This window comes from Triturus cristatus, chromosome 8 (assembly GCF_964204655.1).
Source record: "Triturus cristatus chromosome 8, aTriCri1.1, whole genome shotgun sequence".
NCBI classification, from domain to species: Eukaryota; Metazoa; Chordata; class Amphibia; order Caudata; family Salamandridae; genus Triturus; species Triturus cristatus.
The window spans coordinates 693,908,362-693,931,430 of NC_140591.1; the positions used below are offsets into that span (position 1 = coordinate 693,908,362).

The 23,069-nt window shown below is 40.4% G+C and overlaps 1 protein-coding gene across 1 annotated transcript in view; it reads right to left on the bottom strand.

Moving 5' to 3' along the window:
• Positions 1–412: 412 nt before the first annotated feature.
• Positions 413–23,069, bottom strand: part of SLC10A2 (solute carrier family 10 member 2) — a 36,054-nt gene continuing 13,397 nt past the window's right edge. The window contains exons 3-6 of the mRNA XM_085622102.1: positions 12,494–12,582; positions 10,235–10,410; positions 4,904–5,061; positions 413–3,341 (exon numbers count right to left, since the gene is read on the bottom strand). Coding sequence (XP_085478228.1) covers positions 3,166–3,341; positions 4,904–5,061; positions 10,235–10,410; positions 12,494–12,582 — 599 coding nt within the window. The 3' untranslated portion in view covers positions 413–3,165. The remainder of the gene's footprint in view (positions 3,342–4,903; positions 5,062–10,234; positions 10,411–12,493; positions 12,583–23,069) is intronic.

Here is a 23,069-nt window from a genome sequence, read left to right on the forward strand (position 1 = left end):
GCATCCCCATGTATCACGTGAATGAGATGTATTTGCTTAGTAACCAATCAAAATGCAGCCTTCTGTTGTAACATGCTGAGACAGATAACAGCACAGGACAATTGTCAGGATTTTCTGTTTGACCCTTGAGTCGAAACTATGTAAATAACTCATGGTAGAACCTTCAAATATTGTGAATACATTAAAACACTCTACAACAGACCTTGAAAATTGTCTAATGCTTAACAAGTTACCCCTCCTGAGCAATAAAGTGCAATCAGTAATAAAAAATACCTACAATCTGTATTAAAATGCAATTTTGAAATGTCTGCAGTGAAGTGATTTTTTGATTCAATTTAAATAAATGCAGTTGCTACACACAATGTTCCTACCCCGTCAACCTTTCAAAACATATGGCAAAAAGAAGATGTTTATGCATATGTTATTTATTTTACAGTCTTTCTTACAACAGTTTTAAAACGTTTTATTAGATTGTATTCTTCATTGATCTCAATATAAATGAGCAATTGTGCAATTTTACTGCTATTTCATTTACTACAGGAGATAGCAAATGAAGCTAACGAGAAGGGGCAATATCCCAACCAGCACACAAGTAGGCAAACATAAGTACAACAATAAAATAAACGAATAAATACGTAGGGAACCTTACATATCATACACTCCAGCACATTGGCAGGCATGGGGGCCATTTGGTACCTGCTGTGGAATTTTTCTTTCACTATACAAATATTTCTAGGGTATATATTTCTTACAGTATTTACATACATTTGGTAAAGAGCTAGTTGGCTTTAACTGAAGACAATATATCGCAAAAACCAGAACCATTGAATTGTCTTCCTAATTATTTACCTTTGCTAATCTGGACTCTATTGGTAGAAGAAGTGTACGTATTGCTTATACACATTTTAAGAGTGAGATGGTGGATGACCTAACAAAAGTGAATATAGGGTACGAACTACATATCTCAGTTAATGTTTTGAAACAGCATGTTGATTAACAAATAAAAAGTATACTTTATGCACCTGATTTTGAATTGTCCCAGAATACAATAACATAGAACAATACATTCTATATTAATGAAAAACACAATCTGTTCCTCTTCACTTCAGAGGTGGATCAACTAGATCTGCTCCTGTGACTGGTTCCCAAGATATACAAGCAGAAACCAACCCATCTAGTGTTATAAGTTAAAAGCCAAGTGACCTTAGTGTACTTGAAATGTGAAACCAGGACATAAATCGTCCATGATTTGTCTACAATATAAGGGTGAAACAGCGGGTGACCACAAGTCTACTTCACGGAAATGGGATTTTTGTGCTCAATTTATTTGCATTTAAGTCGTTTTTGACCAAAGCGTCCAAAAGTATACCAACATTTACAAATTGGGGACCAATTACAATGACAGAGGGAACCATCTATGGATGGTTGGTGGTAAAGGGGGGGTTAGTGAATAAAAGGGAGAAAGCATATCATAAGTGAAAAAGTAAACAAGTGCCAAGACTAGGATGAAGCTGAAATATCTTATCAAAAGTCAGAATTCAAGAAAAAGATGAAGGTTTATAGCTCACAGTGCATCGCTTCCTGAGAGTGCTCTCTACCTTAGCCAACGTGAATGGAGGTACAGAGAGGCTCCTGTGAGCCAGATAGCAGTTCCAGGTAAAGATTATTTGCAAACTTGATGATCACACACTTAAATCCATTTTCTAACATACAACTGGACAACAGAAAAGACAGCTTGACTTTATTTTGGTCAAGTACCGAAAGAGATAAGTGCAGATATGTTCCACCTCTAAGAGCCTTGTGGCCAGCTTCACAGTCACGTTCTGCTCTTGTTGGACTGGATAAATGGCTTATTTGGAGAGCCCTGGGAAATGACTTTTAGGTATGCTGATTCTTGAGTTGGCAAAAGCTAACTCAGCTCATGTCTGTGTCTTCTTTGTGGATGAGGGGAAGGTTTTTAGTTTTTTTGTTTTACCTGTGCAACTGGAAATTAAAAAGTTTCAAGTTGGCACTAATGTGTGTTAAGAAACAAATATAGTTGTCCTTCCATGCTACATAGTATACTCCAAGCTTTATTTCAATGATCCTGAAAAAGACTCATTGCTTGCTGCTGATACTGACTATGGGAATGAATGGACGATAAGAAATTGAATGAACTAATAAAGTGAATGTTTCCAAGTATATTCAGTGTAATTGTTATTCAGGAGTGAAATAGCTGCAAAAATGATTTCTTACACTTAGCAGATTTTGTTGACTACTTTCTTGCTTACTAGTAAGAAATACACAGGCTTTAATACCTGAGTGACCAAATTAAATCATATGCCACATAGTTTGTGCAATTGTACCTTTGACAAAATAGAGAAAACGAGCATTACATTTTTGTCATGGTTTACACACAAATAAAGTGATAGCTGAGCAAGTAATTAGCCCTCCCACCATGGAGTGAGGAGTCGATATGGATAACGGATGTCACTTGTCAGGATTGTCTCTAACTGAATTACCCGAGGTGAGCATGAACTGTGACCGGAAGAGGGTCACCTGACCTTTAATGAGTAACAGGACCGAACCAGAAACTGTGAAAAAGAGAACAAAGTGTAAATAAGGCCTGTGACAAAAGGTGCAAAACAGGCATCCCAATCTGTTGTGTCCAATAGTGAGTGGTCTGTGAGTAGACTGACAAACACGCGTGACTTAAGTGAGTGTTCATATTTGAAAATTGACGAATCATTCTTGATGTTAATTGTTTAAATAAGACCTCATGGTTCTGACTTTGAATTTAGTTTTCTTGGCTACGTTGAATGAAATTGATTAATTCATGATAGGTAACCTATGCACACCTAGTTGCATAATCATCAGCCAGAGCAATGTTTATCATCTCTTCTTTCACATTATCTTATAGTTCCTGGGTGTTCGATTGCAGCTACTAATATTCATGGTGAATAAAAGACTCCGTGATCTAGACTAAGTCCAGTGTTACAAACACACCAGTGACAAACGTTCAGATGATGCGTGGATGTAGGTTTGCAAAGAAAAGAAGGACTCCTCCAAAGGACTCCACCATGAGAAGACATCTTGCTAGGACATCAACAGATATCCCTGAGATTAGCCTTCTGTAGATGTTTCTCCAGATGTTCTTGTTAAATGGTTCAGAAATGGAGATAGTACTTAGGGTATCATGCCATTGCTCACTGTGTCGTTGTTCTGTTTCTCGTCAAACTGAAATCCGGGGTTTTTTGTCTCGTGCCAGCCTACGGACTGTACTTCAGTGCTGTCATCTGTGCTCTCATCCTGGACCAGGTCTTTCTTCCCTTTACCAGGTAGTCTCAGATAAAGTCGATATCCTAATAGAAAAAAGGTGTACATAAGGGAGATATATAATGATAAACACTTCCATTTTTTTTAAATTAAAATTAATTCACTGAAACCAGCTTTTTAGTTTGCACCTCTCCCAGTAAAGATAGGAATGCCTTTGAAAATCAGTAGGGAAGTAATATTTTATACTCGTGAAATATCAACACATCGTCAATTTAATTAGCAACTAATTCTTTTTAGGATTGTTTTACTATAAATCCATTTCCACAGGAATGCATTGTCATTTTGTAGTTGATCACAAATTGCACTTCTAAACAGACATAAAAATCATCACAACAAAAAAATATTTAAACACATCTGAATTTTCCTGTACGTGGTCAAATCTAATAATCCACGGAGACTTCAAATGAATATGCCATAAATAACAAATACAAGCCACAGACTTAATGTGTCCTCCTCGTTAACCTCCTCAAGGATCCTGAGACAAGGGCAGTAACTTTAACAATAGTGGGGGGTGGGGGAGCTAATGAGTGGCATACCCTGAGGTTAAAGGGTTATGATGGGAATTATGTAAAAATCTTGCTGAGTGTGAAAGGAAAGGCTGTAGGTTTATTTTTTCTAACACACAACCATACCTGAACTGTGCAAATATTTCTAAATATATCAGCAGTTAGTAAAGCACAAATGAAGCACTTTCTTTTGTAATTCTGAAGTGTGATGGAAACAAATATTTCAATAGTATTAAAATAAATCACAACACTTTACTCGGTGATGCGCAAATGATAAATATTCACTGAAACTTGATTTCCACAAATTCTCATTTGTGCACGTACTGTCTAGTTTTATCAGTAAAACTACGTGTGTGCAAATTTAAGGGTCCTTTCAACGTAAATGACAGTGCACTACTACATTATGCTTTAGTAATTTATTTACGAAAGTGTGCTCCAAAATGCACCACCAGCTACATACCACACTCTTACCACTCTCCTACTGAATGGGCGTGACTCATTTGCTACGCTTGTTCTTTGTGTGACACTTGAATTTTTCACAATCCCTAGGACTTCATTGGCTTAATGATGGCAGCACCCCCACTTTGAAAATTGTTCCAGCACCACTGGGTGATTGGCATGTTGGCTCAGTGCCATACCCACTTAATCAGTGGGTATGGCATGGGAGGGAAAACCCAAATATAGCCATAGGTCGGTGGGACACTTCCTTTTAAATAGGTGTCATAATTCTTGTGTTATTTAAACTCTAATTCTATATTTAAGAAAATCACATCTTTTGCAACAATGAATTGTACTGAGGGCGTTCCCATATAGATCTTTATCAATCAGCTGCTGATCATGTTGTAACTCGGGTTCTCCACTGCTGTAGTTTGGTCAGGTATTAAGGATATGACATATGAAAATTCATGATATACGTGTACACGCGCTGATTCTAAGTGCCTGTAAATGGATCTCATGAATATTTAAATGATCACATGAATATTCATTTGAATAGCCTCAAAACTTGACTGTTTTATTGCCTTCGAAGGCAGGAGCTGGACAAACAGCAGTTATATGCCCTTCGACACCAGGCCTTGGCTTACCTGCTAGAAGTATGGCTGCAAATACGATCTGGAAAATGCTGTAGATGAGTGGAAATGTAAACATCAGACTCAGCTGCTCTGGAGTGAAGGACAACTGGACTATGGTTGTGCACAGCTGAGTGTTCTGCAGCCCGGTTTCCAGAGCCACTGTACGGCACCTTGAAGAAATAAAAGGAGGAATGAGACATAGCTTATGTTTTGTTTCGATTTTATTTGTTAAGGTATATTTTAGATAACATGGCACCTTTTAAGTGCAGTGCAGCATATCCTGGATGCAATACCTATTTCTAAAAACAGGTGTCAAACTACACGTTTGCGAATACTGAATTTTGAAATTGTTGTTACCTTGGTCTCTTTTTTTATTGCTTCAGATACCACGAGAGTGATTCTCATTAAAATAATAAATAAATAAATACATAAATAAATAAAGATACCCAAAGTTGGTCACAGGAAGCAAATGTTGCGGTTGTCGCATACAAACACTGCCAAGTCCAGGTTCCTCCCCATGCCCCATTCTTCCCCCACCCTACACATCGTGTCTCTTTTAGGAGTGGGCGTAACTGGCGTAATTTGCTGTAGCATAATTACCACAAAATTTCTCACAGTTATGCGTAATTGAATTAAAATCGTAATCCAGCATTACTCAAGCTGGAGTAATTGCGTACTTTTGCATCAAAAGAATAATGCGTAATTGCTCACGTTACTCTGATTACTCCAGAGTCATTAAAACTTTTCCCAGGCCTAGTCTCTTTATCTCACATTTGCCGTTTTTTTCCCAATGCTGTTGTCTCCCTTTGTCTCTGTTCTCCTTTCTGTCTATCCCTTTGTTTTGCCCTTCTCTCTTGCTCTAACCCCAATGATAAAACAATAGTCCCAGGACCATAGGCATTGACTGCCAGAAACCACTGTTGGACTTTGCCCTTTCTGGAGGGTCATCCACAAACTTTTTGCCTTCACCCTCCTCTTTTCTGAACCTATTTTTGTTGGCTCTTAGGACATTGTGCATTTTACCACTGATAACGAGTGCTAAAGTGCTTATGCTTTCTCCTTAAAACCTGAAAGAATTTGCTCATAGTCAATTAGCATATTTACTTTACTTGAGTAGCCCTTTAAACATCTTGCAGGTCTGCCATTGCAGCCTATGTGTTGTTTTACATGTAATAAGCTGTAACTTCCAAATGGGACCAGGTAAGCAGTTCATGTTTGGTGTCTTTGTAATTGTAATAACAATTCCTCTTTTATGGTAAAGTTGGGTTTTTGATTACAATTTTGCAAAGGCCACTTTTAGAAAGTTGGCATTTTCCTGCCTTTGTCATTCAGCACCTGCAGCCTGTCCTGGGTCAAATGACTGGGTCTAGCTGACATTTGGCCTTTGTGCATTCCTCCTAGAAAGTCACACAAAATAGAGAGCTTATGTGTTCCTGGGTGGGACATCATTGGCAAGATCGGTGGGCGGAGCTTGGCAGAGCCCTACTTACACTTGAATATGCTGTGTCCTGCCACCACACAAAGGGCTGCATACCCCCTGTAGTTAGTCTGGAGCCAGAACAGGGAAGGCGGGAAACCTGCGCACTTCAAAGGGAATACTCAAGAAGCTTCTCCCACTTCAAAGGAGGCAAATGGTAGAAATATTGGACCTCAGACACCAACTCTTCAGTACACTTCTGGACCTGTGGAGACTGCCAGGAAGAAGGACTGCTGTGGTGCTGAAATGAGTGCCACTCTGCTGGGCTGCTGCCCTGCTTGACTACTGTCTTGCTGGAATGCTGCCCTGCTGCCTGAGTTGGAAGGATTGGACCTGGAATCTCAGAGTGACTACAAAGGCTAGTCTGCTGGCCTCCTGCTCAGAGCCACAGGGGCATAACAGGCTCCCACCCACCAGACCCAGCACTGAGGTGAGGCCTCAGAAGAACTGAATTGAAGTTTTTGAGCTCTTCACAACCTGTCACTTACACTGCCCGCCAACATAAAGTTCTGTCAACCTGACCCTTTGCACTACAGCATGGGCCTCTCACAGGGAGCGTCATTGCGAAGCTCTGGCCGGACTACGCTGACAACAGGATCTTCACGCTACAGCAAAGACTGTTCACACCATCAGGCCTGCTGTTTATGCTGCAACAGTGACCCTCCGCAACACTTCCCTGCTCCTCATAGCCCCCTCCACCACGAACAAGGCTCTTTGCTGTGGACTGAAATTGTAGCTTTTCAGCAGGACTAACTTGGTCCATGTATCGGACCTGCGCTCCATCGCAGCCATCCTGAACTTGTGACTTTCTCCAGGTCTAGCATGACCAGAGAACCATGAGTGGGGCTTTTTGGTGTTGTTTTCACTTATATCTTAAAAACTGCATATCTCCGGTTCTGCTGATTGCACTTTTTTTATTTTGGTCTTGGTTGATTTACTAAATTTTGATCTTGGTTGATTTACTAAATTCTGCTCTATGTTTCTAAATCGGTGTGGGTTTTTTCTTCTGTTATTTTTTCACTTTATTACTGTATGAAGTGCTATAAATACTTTACACATAGCCTCTAAGTAAGCCTGACTGCTCTATGCCAAGCTACCATAGGATTGAGCACAGGTTAATTTGGAGTTTGCTTGTGGCTCACCCTGACAAGAATTGTGGTTGCTGCTTGAGTAGGATTTCGCCCCCCTCAACCAGTAACCCAATTTCTCACAATCATCATCCGCAACTCGCTTTGCTTGTGCAACTAAAATTACCTCTCTGTTTTGTGTCCCAGTAATGAGTTTTCTAGAGGAGCTGCATTTGTTTGTGTCATTTGCATCAGAAGGGCTACTAATTCTGAGGTTGTTGTGCATCTTTTTTCCAATAACTTTAATGGGAGAGTGCTTTAATAATGTGTGGTGATAAGTTGTAGATAACTGCAGCCTTCAGAGTAATGCTGCATCTCCAACCTGTAAGAATTGCTCTATTCTAGGCAAACGGAGAGGGCCATTGTTGCCAACCTAGGCCCTTAATGTTACAGTCCATAATTACAGATGGGGCCAGTAACCCTATTACCTCCCCTAATGGGACATAATGAGGTCTGTGAAATTACCACACACTTTTCATATTTCTACTGATATTAAAAACAGGAAAGATTTCCAAGGGAAACTTCAGGGGAGAATAAGCAATTCCTGAGAGGATCGGATCAGATTTCCCTCTAGTAATTTATCATTACTCACTAGATTCCAAGAGATCAACTTGGAACTCCATTAATTATGCACCCACATAATTAAGGGGTATTGTTAAATTTGGCGGTGGGGCTGCATACAAATGGCTATATTCTGGAACCTTGCAATGAGGCCCAAAGTATTGAAGATATCAGAGGATCATGCATATTGAGACCAGATATCCTTATTGAGTGGTTTGCTCTAGCAACAAGGTTCTTCAGAATTCATGAAGAGTCAGAAAATACAGAAAAATCTCATCAGATCTGGATTGTGTGCATGTCCAATACATCAGGACCATGGTGGCTTCTTAGGAGTAATAAATAAAGACATGTGACCGCCTAGGAGTTAATCTGTACTTGCTGCCAAAGTCAGTCACTGGAGTAAGTGTATTTCTGCTAAAGGTCCTTACCTTTCAGTAGCCTTGGCCTGATGGATAGCCCATCTTATTAAAAGGCCTCTAACCTAAAAATTATAAAGGACTGGTTTTATGGACCATGAGGGGAAATGGTTTATGCAACTGAACGATGGGCTTTGGGCGACTTATTCTTCTCTGAATTACCTGTATTGAGGATGAGTCCCACATGGGGAGGGGGGTTGAGGCACCTGGCACCAATGTTGTCCTTGACATCTGATGGACTTCTCTTTGTGCTAGCACGAGAGACAACAGACTAATGTAATAGATGCTTCTTTGGATGGAGACTCAGCTATTTCAAGTATCCCCCCCTCGGGTCTTTTCTATTGGGAAGTGAAGGTAAAAGATGTCCTTTCAGAGCCCCAACTCTGAGCCTTTTCAGAACAACTACAACATTTTCACCTTGATAGATCCCCCTTTAAATCTATGGATGTGGCATGATCTCTCCGTTTACTTGAAAGTCTAGGGCAACATTTCAGACTTTAATCCTTTGGAGGCCTAACTTACCATGTGAGCCCTTTGTGACAAATAAATCACCCAACTGTTTAGATAACTGGTCAGTAACTTCTGCAACACCTTTCTGTTTGCGTGAGGCATGGTAAATGGATGTAGGGGACTTAACCAAAAAGGGGTGGATGAATGCACCGATGTTTCCCTGGGAGGTTACCATCTCCATGCAGTATTTTTCACACAGGGTCTTCTATACCCAGGAAAGACTTTGGAAAATTGGTGGGTGCTCTTTCCCCTTATGGTTGAGAGGCCAGTCTGAGAACAGCTTTTTTTCCATAATATCAGGGGCTGCCCTAAAACTCATATTCTGGGTGACGTTTTTGATTTCTCATCAAAGTCCCCTGTTTTTTTTCATATATACTGGAGGACCTAAACGCAAACCGTTATACAAGAGCTGGATCCATGTCAGAAGTTCATGATAACCACTGACTACAAGAATAATTTCCATGTATTGCTTTACAGTAAAATATATCTTATATGAATATCCTGAAAATCTAGTATTGATTTGGTCCTCCTGGACCTATGCAGGACACCCTTGAGTTAGGGCTGGATCTGTGGCAAAGTTTTAGGATTTCCACATAAGATAACTTTTTCATAAGTACAAAGTTATGAAAATAACACATTTCATATATTTCTTGTCATCTTTGTGGATCAGGTGATCTACCCCTTGGGTTAAGGGAATGGCTGGATCTGAGACTGTTTTTTTAGGATTTCCACATAAGATAATTTTGTCATAATTACCAAGATATGATAATATATTTAAGAAATGTATTCTTGTCACTCTTGTGAATCAGGTGAAAATTAGACACCTCACAATGAGCAGATATACACCAATGTATTCAGAGACCCAAGATTTTTCAAGCTCAAACTCTACAATCATTAGGATTCACAAAAAGCGTATGGTAAGCTGTGTTTGGTGAGCGAGATAAGCACTATTGATTTCTTTAATTAACTGCTAACAACTGGCACTTGCACTTTGAAATTCAGTTTGGTTAACATCACACATAGTTTATGCACACCCCAATTCAAACGCTTTTATATGGAAAATATTTACTAATTTCAATGTACATCTTGCATGATTGGACTACAATAGATCCATCGTCAAACATTTCTAGGTGTCTACACCAATTGTTCAATTGTTTTTAAACCATTGCAGATGTTTTGTAGTTAAATGTTCCAGATTTAATGTCATTTTCTGATAACTGGGAAGGTAAATCAAGAATCAATGAATCTTTACCCGCGCCATGACTGCCCAGCGACATATGCCAAGAAGAATCCAAAAGTGTAACCGGCAGCAGGAAATATTGTCCCAATAATCCATAGCTCGGGGGCGATCAACCATGATCCCTGGTAAAGTATTCCACCAACAGTGGCAATCAGCACTATCAGTATTGCTCCAGAAATTGAGCCTACCTATGAGACAAGTAGAAAAATAAAGATTTGTTCAGACATATCATATCTGTAAATTAATTATTTTACCTAGAGCAGTGGTTCCCAAACTGGGGTCCAGGGACCCCTGGGGGTCCCCGAAGCCTCCTCAGGGGGTCCGCGACTACTTTGAAAATCGAATAATATTAACAGATCAATAAAGTCTAGATTTATAAAGAGGCTAATTGTACAATTGAACATTTTAAAACATACTGTAAATGTGAAGGAATTTGAAACTGGAGGCTAAAAGTTAAAATTAATTTCCTCAGATTGATTTGCGGGAACAGTGCAAGTGCATCAAACTGAATATAGTATGTATGATGAACGGCCTCAATTGAATTTAGAAAAGCTCCAACCATTCTATTAAAATTACATTTTGATATCTTCTTTATTTATATGTTTTCTAATTAAATAAAATGTGTTATTTGTGCATTTGTTTGATGAATGCTTTTTTTGTATTTTTGTGTATTGTTTTGTGGTTCAAATCATCAACATTGCTTAGGTCGGTAATCTAGTAATGACTCGTGGGGGGTCCCTGGGGTCGAATAATGTTTCAGTTGGGGTCCCCGGGTTCCAGTAATGATTAAGTGGGGGTCCCCAGACATCAAAAGTTTGGGAACCACTGACCTAGAGTACTACATCTCTAATGTGCATGGAGATACATTCAAAATGGAATTAAATATACATGCATACATATATTTAAAGTTGAACAAAATGTATAATTGAAAGAGAGGAGTTGGACTAACGGCTAGGGCGGTTGACCTCGAATCTGGGTAACCGGGTTCGTGTCTCGGCAATGACGCTAAACATCCTGTGATTCTGGGCAAATCACTTAATCTCCCCGTGCCTAACAAAAATGATGAATGTGTCCTCATGTAACACAACCGGTGCCATGTAAAGCGCTCTGATACCCGATACCTTCAGGTCAAGTTTGCGCTATATAAAACTACGTAAAAAATAAAAAAAATTAACAAAGAACATTGCTATAGGAGTGGAAGACAATCAGGAAATAGGTGTTGACGCCAAGTCTATGATAATGGTGAATGCAAGATGGTAGAGCAGGTGGTGTCATTGGGTTAGCCTGAAGGCTCACAACTCTGCTTTCAGCCTTTGTGGTGTCTTTCGGCGACTGGACAGTCAGCGAACAAAGGACAGGCCAATGGTGTGCCATTTCAAGGTATAAGCTAGACCCTGGCTTCATAATCCACCACTCGAGACTCATCGCCCTTTCTTCTAGAGAGGGAGGACCAGCAAAAAATCAATGATGTGGGTAGTAGTGATGTAATTGGTGGTAGGGAAAGGGAATTGCAGCTGAGAGATGGAAGGTTTTACATTGTTTATCAGGGTGTGGCAGTGTATGCTGACTGTAGGTAGGGGTTGGCATTCATGATTTTTCATTTGGTGAAATAGCTTGTGGTGGTGGGATGTATTTTGTTGCGAGGCATCAGACATCTGAGATTGAGGCATGCACACTGGTAAGTGGCAACAAATGTTATGGAACTGCAACAAAAATTAAGCTCTTTAGGGATACAGCTTTTTGTTGCTTGGGTGGGGGCAGGGGGAAGTCAGTATTGGTGTCAGATCCAGACCCTTGCATTGCAATGTTGAGCAAATGACAGGATTCTTTAATGAGTGAGTAATAATACAATGGTTATGACATTGTATGTTGGTGATTAGTGGCTAGCTCTTCAAAAACACAGACATGGAAGTTCCCTAACAGTCCTACATTTGAGGAATGGATTGGACATTGAGAACGTCTTTAGCCCTAGAACACACATATCATAAAAGGAACAGACTACGAAAGAGGTGTGATAAGAGATGGAGACAGTCTAACTGATCAAATTTGCCGGAAGATAATCTTTTCAAACATTTTCCTCTTAAGAGGGATTTTTTCTTCTAATGAAATGTTGCTTCTATATGATTCACTTCCCAAAATAACAGTAAAAAGTAGATTTTGCACAAAATAACAAACCAGATTATTATAGTGCTGAATACCATTGACCCTAATGTGTTGTTACTCAAGCAAGGGAAAGGAAAGACATATTGAAAAAGTCAGTTTAATACTTACTTTGAGTATTATTTTAGCTGCCTTTGGCCATTTATGATTAACAAGCATTCCAAGTCCAACAGGGATTACAAGAGTTGCCAAGGAGATTCCTTTAAAAAAAAAATAAGAATGATGGTAATTGAAAGGTTTTCAGGTAAAACAAATACAAAGCAAACACTTAAGTCAATTGAGATGCTGTACATTATATTGGCTTATAGGTGTGACTTAGCTAGTTTTACATCCATGTATCCAGACTTGCAATTAAAATCTGAGATGCTAGATAGAGTAAGACATATTATTATAATTGAATTTAGAGTAGGTATCCATGCTCCCCTTTAACAGATAAGTTACTGACAGTAGTAAGCTCTATTGTAGCTGCAAAATCAAGTCAATTTTTCAAATGGATCATAAAGCTCTGAAAGAACAAGTAACTTTCACCAACTTAGTTGTGATTAGTGGCATTCAAACATTAGCTCAAACAGTAAACTCGTGCTAACCATAAGCACATATGAGTGCCCTAATAGCAATAATCGCTTTCTAGTATCAGAGAGAAGTGATTCGTAAAAAAAAAAAGTCCATGGAGTACCTGCAGTAAGCACTCCTTTCCCAAGCAGATAACACAGATCTGATCATACAAGTTCAAAGCACACAATGACATCAGACATGATTTTCTGCTTGAAGCAAAACAAAGTAGAATGCTTTTTACACAAGAGGTTTGGCTTAATGGGATCTAACATGCCAAACATTGACTGCACATTGGTAACGTCAGACTCAACAGAAACACAGATAATTGTGGAAGTTTAATTTGATAAACATGTGGGCATGGCATTGATGTGTGCTTTCTGTGTGCCGTGTGTCAGTATGCACTGAGCTGTTTTGGTGGTACTTTCATTTTCCTCCAATTCATTTCTGTCAGGTTATGTTCCCCAGGAGGGTAATTACAGGGTCCCTTTTTAATGAGAGGCAGGTCTGTGTTCTTAGCAATCAGCATTCAAGGCATGCAGGCTGCAACAGAATGTTGTTCACACCTTAATGTCCTGCTCTCTGTGTCTAGAAATGGTACACTCCAAGCACCATCGAGTTCATGTACTGCTTTACAATGTCCACTTTGCACTTCCTTAGTGACACTGTGGTGTTGCTTCTTCAGGGATCAGAAAGCATTGGTGTTCTCATGCCAGCTAGCAACTGCTATCCTCATTACCTCCTCCACAGTTTCCTAACTCCATTGTGTGAGGAGCTGGGCTTCTTCCCATCTTACTGCTACTTGAAAAGTGCTCCTTCCATCTCCCTCACCTGAACTCTGTTTCATTCTCTTGAAGGATCGTTTGTTGATCAGTTTGGTAGATGCTGATAAGAAATTTCTGGTTGTGCTGGGATGCCAGTTTCTCAGGTATTCTGGGCATGTATCTCAGTATGCTTTATTAATCCTACAAAGGGGCCTTACATTTAATCATGGAGTCAAACAGAAACCAGTGAAGTGTTTTAAAGGTGGGTTTGATATGCCCGCCCTTGCAGAGGTTAACTTTTTGAGTGCGGTCGGTGCCTGGTTGATGTCCACCGCAATGCTTTCGTAGTATGGTGGGTGTCTACAGGCAGGAGTGGCTGGCACAGGTAACAGTGGTGAGGTGGGGGCGCGGAGAGTGGGGATAAGTGGAAAGACAACGGGATACGGAAAATAAAATTTAAAAAAAACAAAAAACACTTACCTTGTGCTCCTCCGCATCGCTGACTCAGCGATGCGCTGAGTGTTTTTATTTTTTTTATTTTACTTTCGCTATTCTGTACTCTGTCCACTTCCCCCCACCGCCCACTCTGCCCCACCGTCCCACCACTGTTACCTGTGCAGGCTGGTCCTGACTACAGGCCAACCAACTTGGTGATTCCAAACATCTTCGGGTGTTTACATCAGAAATATTTTCTCTTTTGAAAGCAAAGTCGAGACTTCACTGAGTGTTTTCTGTTTGCGATGATGTCACAGTAAGCAAAGTGAAAGTAGACCATGCTATTAAACACAGCCTGCTTTCACTTTGATCGGTGCTCAGTCTGCAATACTCTGCCCCCGATCATTGATCTGTGTGGGAGAGGTACCAGGGAAAAGGTAACAATGTCCTTTTTCCAGCAGTACTTCTCCCAAGTGGATCTCTGCTTTGGGATCACCCCGGGACTACAATCGCAAAGCAGGGATCCACCCACCAGACACCAGAGAGGAGTAAAGCCCTACTCCCACCCATGGGCATATGCTTCTTCCCATTTATAAAAATGGAACTGTTTTCTGTCCCCCCTCTTCTTAGGTGGGGAGGGAAAGCTTACTAGACACAAGGGAAAACATTTTTTTAGAAAAAGAAAGGGGTAGACCCACCCATCCTGGCATCGGACTGTGCCCCCTCTCTAAAACAGACGAAACAAGGAAACCATGCAAAGACCCTTATGTGGTCACTGTATTTATCTGTTCCTTCTATTGGTGATATGCCTACCCACACAAGGGTACCATTTTCATCTGGAAAAGTGTGGAAAAGCTGGATCGTAGGAATTTTGTGGAACCCCATAGGTGCTGGAACTTCCCCTCACAGAAGTGAAAGTAAAATGCCTGGTTGCACTAGTCAAGGCATGTATTATTATTAATCCAACTGATCACCGGTTCGGGGATCAGTTAGGATTAATAATAATATTTTTCAGAGTAAGAAAAGTTGAAAATTGATACCCTTCACTATTTCATTAACTTGCGGTACAAACAAATGTTCAAATTCAAAACGTATCCCCAGCTTCTTAACTTTAGGGACATTTGAGAGGTTTTGAGGTGGGCAGTTGAAAGGTAAGGAGTCAGGCTCAGATGCTCCCATGCCATAACCTCAGCTTTGGCTCCATCCTTGCAGACAAAACTCTCCTTCATCCAAGAGACAATGTGCTCCAGGCAGGAGGTGATGTTGATTTGGTTGTAAGATCTGTTAGCTAGCAAGAAGTGGCTTTTTGTGCCAAGTGTGCACATTTGGAAGTTCACATGATGCTGGTCTATACCATAGGGTATACATATAATGAAACAGAAGCTGTGAGTAGACATTGGGTATGTGGATAATTCAGCAGACTCAATGCAGATTGTTTGACTGCAGGTAAACTGTATCAATGAGAAAGCCGGTCCGGATGTGCCCAGCCATTGACAGTGTTTCCCCAAAACTTGTGTGGTCTGCGGCATCATAAGCTGTTGTTTGGTCAATGTGTATAAGCGGTGGTTAGTAATAGGCTTGTAGATTACCAGTAACTTAATATAAGCTGATGATGTTTTAGAGAACCTGGATTGACTCCAGAATGAAGGGGAAGCTTATGTTATTGTGTCAGATGTGATAAAGAGAAGGAGTTGTTTAAAACAGGCGTTCATCAGTGTGTTCAATGCCTTCATCTTGTTTGCCAGACTCAACAGCTTGTAGGTCTTCAAAGGTATGACTGAGGTGAAAGCAGACGGTTGCAGCAGTGGCAGAAAGAGAAAGTAGATAGAATGGAAGATGTAGTTGTGGATTTCAGCAATTTCAAACCTTTTAGCACTTATTCTTAAGTTCTGTTCATTAAATTGATCATTGCAGCCCGTTGGTACATAAACCTGTGATTTTGCTGCACTTGCATTCAATGCATTTCCTCTCCAACTTAGCAAAATTTTCTTTGTCTGTTCCATAAGCTCTATTGTTTAATCCTTTCAAGTATATTCCTTGTAGACACAGGTAAATGTTCTATTCTCGTCCCTTCCTGCTGTGTGATATCATGTGCTCGAAATATTGAAAGAATCAGAAGTATGAAATAAAGGCATTCAGACGTTCAATGAAAATTCTTCTTAATTCAACCCATCAACATAGGGCATATATTGATTATAAGCAGACAGTTGAATGCTCATATTAAATTAAAGGGCACTAGTCTTAGAATGTCACTATAACAGTACTCATCTGCAGAATCTGCATAATTTCCTTTGCATATATATGCCAAATGTCAAAAACATATTGAAAGATTTAGTGAAATTAAGTGAAATGGAAGTTCGCCATTTTGCGCTATATTTTAAGGTGAAATGCTTCCATTCGGGGACACATTTTGTGCTAAGATAATGGCACAAAAATATACAAATGCCATGGACAACAGCGGCTCGCATTGCGGTGGTTTGCATTGTCACTGTGCTCCTGAGATAGGCTTTTTCCTCTAACTATCTTTAATTACATGACCAGGCGTTATTTTGGGCATTTTGCGTAAGAAGTAAAATGTGAAATTCCTAAAATTACAATAATGACAAGTTAGCCTGGGCCTCCCATTTATGTGACATAATGGGAACTTCTCACTTAAATCAAACATGGATCTAAACGGGTCGTGGTTTGGCGCTGATATGGGATGGCTGCCTTTCCGTGAGCTCTGTGATGACCACGGCGGGGAGATGAGCCGCATTCTTCACAGAACACATTCCTTTGCTGGCTTGCTGTGAAACGCCGGGGGAAACATCACAGACGCTGCAGTTTTGTTACAGAGACGTTCCTATGCTACATTAATGGCTAATTTTAACAGAATTTGGAGTGCACGCAGACGAGAAAGTCGCCCACACCATTTTGTTTTTCCTTTCTTCCTTTTTATGCCTCACAACGTCGCATTAGTTTTGCTACCTCAGAATACTGCCCCTTTCATTTAAATACAATGGGGCATCTGCAGTAATACTTCGCTTAGAATTCTTCTAGTTTCTTCAATAATACTGCTCAAATTTGGGAAAGACTCTGACAATATTCATCTGTGATATCTGCCTGCCACCTTTTATTTGCTACTGTACCCTTTTGGTTAACTGACTATTTAAACCACATACAGGAACCTTCAACTCAGCACCAGTAAACCACTGGATACCAAGAATATCACCAAAGTTACTACTCCTAATCCTTTCACTGTTCTGGAGGATATGTATGACACTGGGGGTGCTTGTCACAAATCTTCCTCATCTTCCTCTAGCTTGACGGGCTTTCACTTCACCTCTACGACCAAAATGCCCTCTAGACTGCCTACAACTTCTAATATCTCAATGCATAAAAGAGTTATATAGGACCCACCCTCACCCATAAAATCCACTACTACAATCTCAATGTAGCTTCTACTTGAGGAAATCCATGCACTCAAGCCTTCTATAGAGGAAACTAATAAGCGACTTCAAACTCTGGATGAAAAATGGACTAATGTCGAGGAGAGAGTTAATCAGATGGAACGAAAGGTTGAGGTACTCGAGGATACTACAATGACTGTAAAGATGTTGTATTCAGAAGTCTCATCCTTAAAAAGCAAGCTGAAAACATAGAAAAACAGGAGAAATAATCTACGCATTTATGTCCTGGCAAAAGGTGTAGAGGGCTCCAATCCCAAATTTTTCTTACAATACTTTCTTCTAAAAGTCTTAGACCTTCCTCTTTTGAATATACAAAGGGCACACAGACTTGGAAATTCTCCTCACTCAGCCTTAACTTCACAGAAACCTGGAAGAGTAATCATTTATTTTTTAGAATACTTGGATCTGCTAAACATTATCAAAGCAGCAAAAGTCCAAAGGCCATATTTCATGGCCTGGGTCCAACCTATTTTTTGCCCAGAACTTTGCCAGATATACAGCAGACAGACTGCAGACATTTCTCAATATGCGATGAGCTCTCCGCTCTCTCAATGCCAAATTTGGTTTATTCCACCCTTGTTTATTTAAAGTAACATACAGTAACAAAACTGTCACTTATCAAGATGCCTCCCTCCTGCAAAATTCATTGCTAGCTGCAGGGGAGAGGTGATGGACACTTCCAAATCTACTGTTACCTGATTCTATGGAATTTGAATGTTTCTAATACCTGTTTTGCCATCAGTCTTTTAAATGCCAGTTATATATTATGCTCAATGCTTCTCACATCATATATGTTCTAATTTGTTGTTAATATACTTGTATTCTTTCTTTTAGGTATGATCCATGCCTCTTCAAGATTATACGGATATAGTTGTGTGTGGTTTGGTCTCCCTTTCCTTTGTGGGCCATTTGGTATTCGGTTGTGCCATCCCCCTTGCATGGCCCCATCACCCTCAACGTTTTGATTGTTATATAGGTATGTCCTTTTTCATATTCTCTTCACTATGTTGGCTGTCTACTTTCCTTCCTCCTCATTTATTCCTACTTCTTTTTCTTTTCTTCATTCTTTCTCTTCTCATGAGTACATCCAGCTTTTTGTATATTATCCACTTATGCTGTTGTTTCATTGCTTACTTTTTGAATTACTTGGCCATCTATATTTTGTTATTGCTTTTTCACTGTTATTGCTATACATCAAGGTGCCGATTCCGATCCTGTAAAACCCGGGTACGAATCGTCGTACGGAACATTTTCTCCGTACGACTCGTACCCGGGGAATGCACCTTCCAAACCAGCAAGTACGATTCGTACAGAAATACCATTTCCGTACGAATCGTAAAAAACACCGTGCGACTAAAAAATACATATAAGTCAGATCCGGGACAGCGCGTACGCGACATTCGCATGGAGTCAGGCAGCGTTTTACGGACCAGCAAGTACGATTCGTACCCACAGCACTTCGCACGGGAATATTTTTACGGGAGTCAAAAAGTGCCGGAAAAACTAAGTACGCTGCGATGCACGAGGAAAAGGGGGCCTGGTATGCACCGTTCCCCCATCCCTACACGTCCGCACCGTACCCGCAGCCCCCCGCATGTACGCACCGTACCCCCACCCCGTATGTACGGTGCGTACCCCACCCCCGTAAGTACGGTGCGTATCCCACCCCCGTATGTACGGTGCGTACCCCACCCCCATATGTACGGTGCGTACCCCACCCCCGTATGTACGGTGTGTACCCCACCCCCGTATGTACAGTGCATACCCCACCTCCGTATGTACGGCACGTACCCCACCCCCGCATGTACGCGCGGTACCCCCAGCGCTACGCGCTGGGGGTACGGTGCGTACATACGGGGGTGGGGTACGCACTGTACATGCGGGGGGTGTGGGTACGGTGCGTACATACGGGGGTGGGGGTACGGTGCATACATACGGGGGTGGGGTATGCACCGTACATACGGGGGTGGGGTACGCACCATACATGCGGCGGTGGGGGTACGGTGCGTACATACGGGGGGTTACGGTGCGTACATACGGGGTTGGGGTACACACCGTACATATGGGGGTGGGGTACGGTGCGTACATACGGGGTGGGGTACGCACCGTACATGCGTGGGTGGGGGTACAGTGTGTACATACGGGTGTGGGGTACCCACCGTACATACGGGGGTGGGGTACGCACCGTACATGCGGGGGTGGGGTGGGAGGCTGGGGGGGGGCCGTATGACTCGTACCCCTCGCCCAGGTGTACCCGGGGTAGGGTTGGTACACAGTTCGCTCCGTACGGGACGTTTTACATACGAATGTGTATTCGGAACGCCGGTACAGATCGTACTTGTGCGCTCGGACTTCAGTTTTACGAATCCTAAGTAAAACTGTCCGGGGACATGTCGTAGACTTTTCCCGAGGTCATTCGTATGTATTTTCCATGTACGAATCGTACTTGGCCGTTTGTACGGGACTTGTACGATTCGTACGTAAAAAAATACAGATACGAGTCGTACGGTCATTTTTTTTAACGGATCGGAATCGGCATCCAAATGTTATAGGATTCTTGCTACTTCTTTAATGGTCTTAATAATTGTTTCATGGAATATTAAAGGTTTGGGCTTGCCTATAAAATTTCAGAGGGTGCTAACACACATTTGCAAACTAAAATGTGATTTTGTAATAAACTCATTTACTCGAAATAGAAATTTATAAACTTTAAAAAACAATGGGTTGGTCAAATTTTTGCCTCCTCGGGTACAGGGAAACATAATGGGGTGACTATACTATATAATAAATCTTTACATATTCAAGTTATTTCCCAGGACTCAGATTCAAGGGGCAGGTGGGTTACTGCATCCATAACTATTAATAAAATACCTGTAACTATGTTCAATGTCTATACCCCCACACATTTAGATAAATCTTTCTGGCCTTATGTTTTATCTAAATTGATGTCTTTAAAGGACAAATATTTAATCGTTGGTGGTGAATGCAACATGGTTATGGACCCCTTCATAATCGATGCTTGGTGACTCTGTAACCCTACCCTACAAGAATACACATTTTTCTCCCCTGTCCCTTTCTCCCAATTTAGAACGGACTATCTGTTTGTCTTAAAGTTTCTTGAACAACATATTATACACTCAGAAATTGGTTCCATATGAATTTCTGATCATGCCCCTGTCACACTAGATTTAGATCTTATCTCAGAGATACCCCTGGCTCTAAACGATGGAGATTTAACAATTCTCTTCTACAGGATCCTAATTTTGCACAAAACTTTGAGAGTTTTACAAAAACCTTTTTTACTGATAATGAAACACTGTTTATTTCGCTTCAGACTTTCTGGGATACGATACCTTTAAATAATTTCTTTTGTAGGCAGAAAAGAAGACCTCCTCCAAGAAGTTACTTCAAACTATGAATTGTATAAACAATTAGAACACACATACTACCTTTCTAAATCTAAAACCTGTCTGGAGAAATTGATTCAATCTAAATTTGCAAGACAAGTCAAACCTAGACAGTGGAACCTTATACAGAACAGCACCTAACACGCTATCCCTATATGGTGTATTTTGTTCAGGAAAAACCCAGAGATCCGTGTGCACACTGTTAACACACCCACTGTCACAGTGCAATCCAAGGATTGGAATAACACAGTTTTAAACAAAAGCAAAGGTGCACCACTATAACAAGGAAAAAATCATATCCATGTTCAATTATGTGTTCTTCTAAATTCTTCTTTCATTCATTTCGGGTTAAAACGATCAAGATGCATTAAACAGCCGACGCGTTTCGTCCATCAACATGGACCTCTTCAGGGCATAACTAGATACCATATGCAGAAGGACGTCAATCTGTCCACATCATATCAGAACATGGTAAAATCGTAAATCTCATCCACTTCCGTTTTCTATCGGGTGAGCGGAAAAATCTTCACTTTGGTTGTCAACATGTGTATGGATTGAGGTATTGTAGAACGGAAGACCTGGTCCAACCAGGGTATAGTTGGTATAATATTAAGGGCAAGTGCCAAGTACAACCTCAATGGGTCGGCGATCGTGGTCGGAGCGTCTCCCGTCAAGTCACGTCAGGGCGAACCCTGGCACTAAACAATGGAGATTTAACAATTCTCTTATACTGGATCCTAATTTTGCACAAAACTTTGAGAGTTTTACAAAAACCTTTTTTAATGATAATGAAACACTGGATATTTTGCTTCAGACTTTCTGGGATACGATACCTTTAAATAATTTATTTTGTAGGCAGAAGAAGAAGTCCTCCTCCAAGAAGTTATTTCAAACTATGAATTGTATAAACAATTAGAACACACATACTACCTTTCTAAATCTAAAACCTGTCTGGAGAAATTGATTCAATCTAAATGTGCCTTTAATAAGATTTCCACTGAGAACCTATTTCATACCTCATTAAATCCAGCCTCAAGTATTACGGAGAACTAAATAAAGCTGGCAAACTTCTTGCTAATTATCTCGAAATTAAAAAAGTTCAGATTAAAGTAGACTCTATCTTGTCCATCACTAACCGCACTGTTCATAAAAATGAAGATATACTACCTGAATTTACTAACTTCTTCTGGAATTGATATATTCCAGAATCCCATGCTAATCAGGAAGATACACTTCGATATGTATCCTCTATCAAACCATCTCCCGATCCCGATATAGGTTTTTCCTCACTAGATGATGACATTCTTATTAATGACATTCTCACTGCTATGCGTTCCATCAAAAAGGGAAAGCCTCAGGATTTGATTATAACATTTTTGCTAAAATTCTTGCTGATTGTCTTGACACTTTATTGCCTAAGTTAATTGGACAGGAACAGTCTGGCTTTATTAAAGGTGGAAATATTTCTGATAACACTAGATTATTTTGTACTGTTTTAAGCAAATCCAAATCTCATAAACATTCTTTAGTAACTATTTCTCTGGATGGTGAAAAGGCGTTTGACCGAGTTAGTTTGCCTTTTATTTTTTCTCCTCTCTCTTGGTTCAGCTTTAGTCCTGCATTTATTAATCTCATCTCCTTGCTATATTCTTCTCCCAAGGCATCTATCATTGTCAATTGTCTTATTTCTCCATCATTTTCACTTCATTGAGGTGTTTGTCAAGGCTGTTCTCTCTCTCTCTCCCCTTTTATTTGTTCTTGCCCTAGAGCCCTTTTTGCTAAAAATCCATATGAACTCAGACATTAAGGGTTTCCAATACGGGGACCAACAGATACAATTTTCAGAATATGCAGACGATATTCTTCTCTTCATCTCACTTTCACAAACGTCTCTACCAGCCTTCTTGAATGAAGTCACAATTTTGCTTCTCTTTCAGGATATAAACTAAATGCAGACAAATGTAAAATTCTCCCTTTATATAAACTATGTTTTCATGCTGATTTCGCTTCTTTTCATTTTCGTTGGAATCAAGATAAAATCAAATACATTGGTCTGTGGTTGAATGCTTTTATAAAAGAG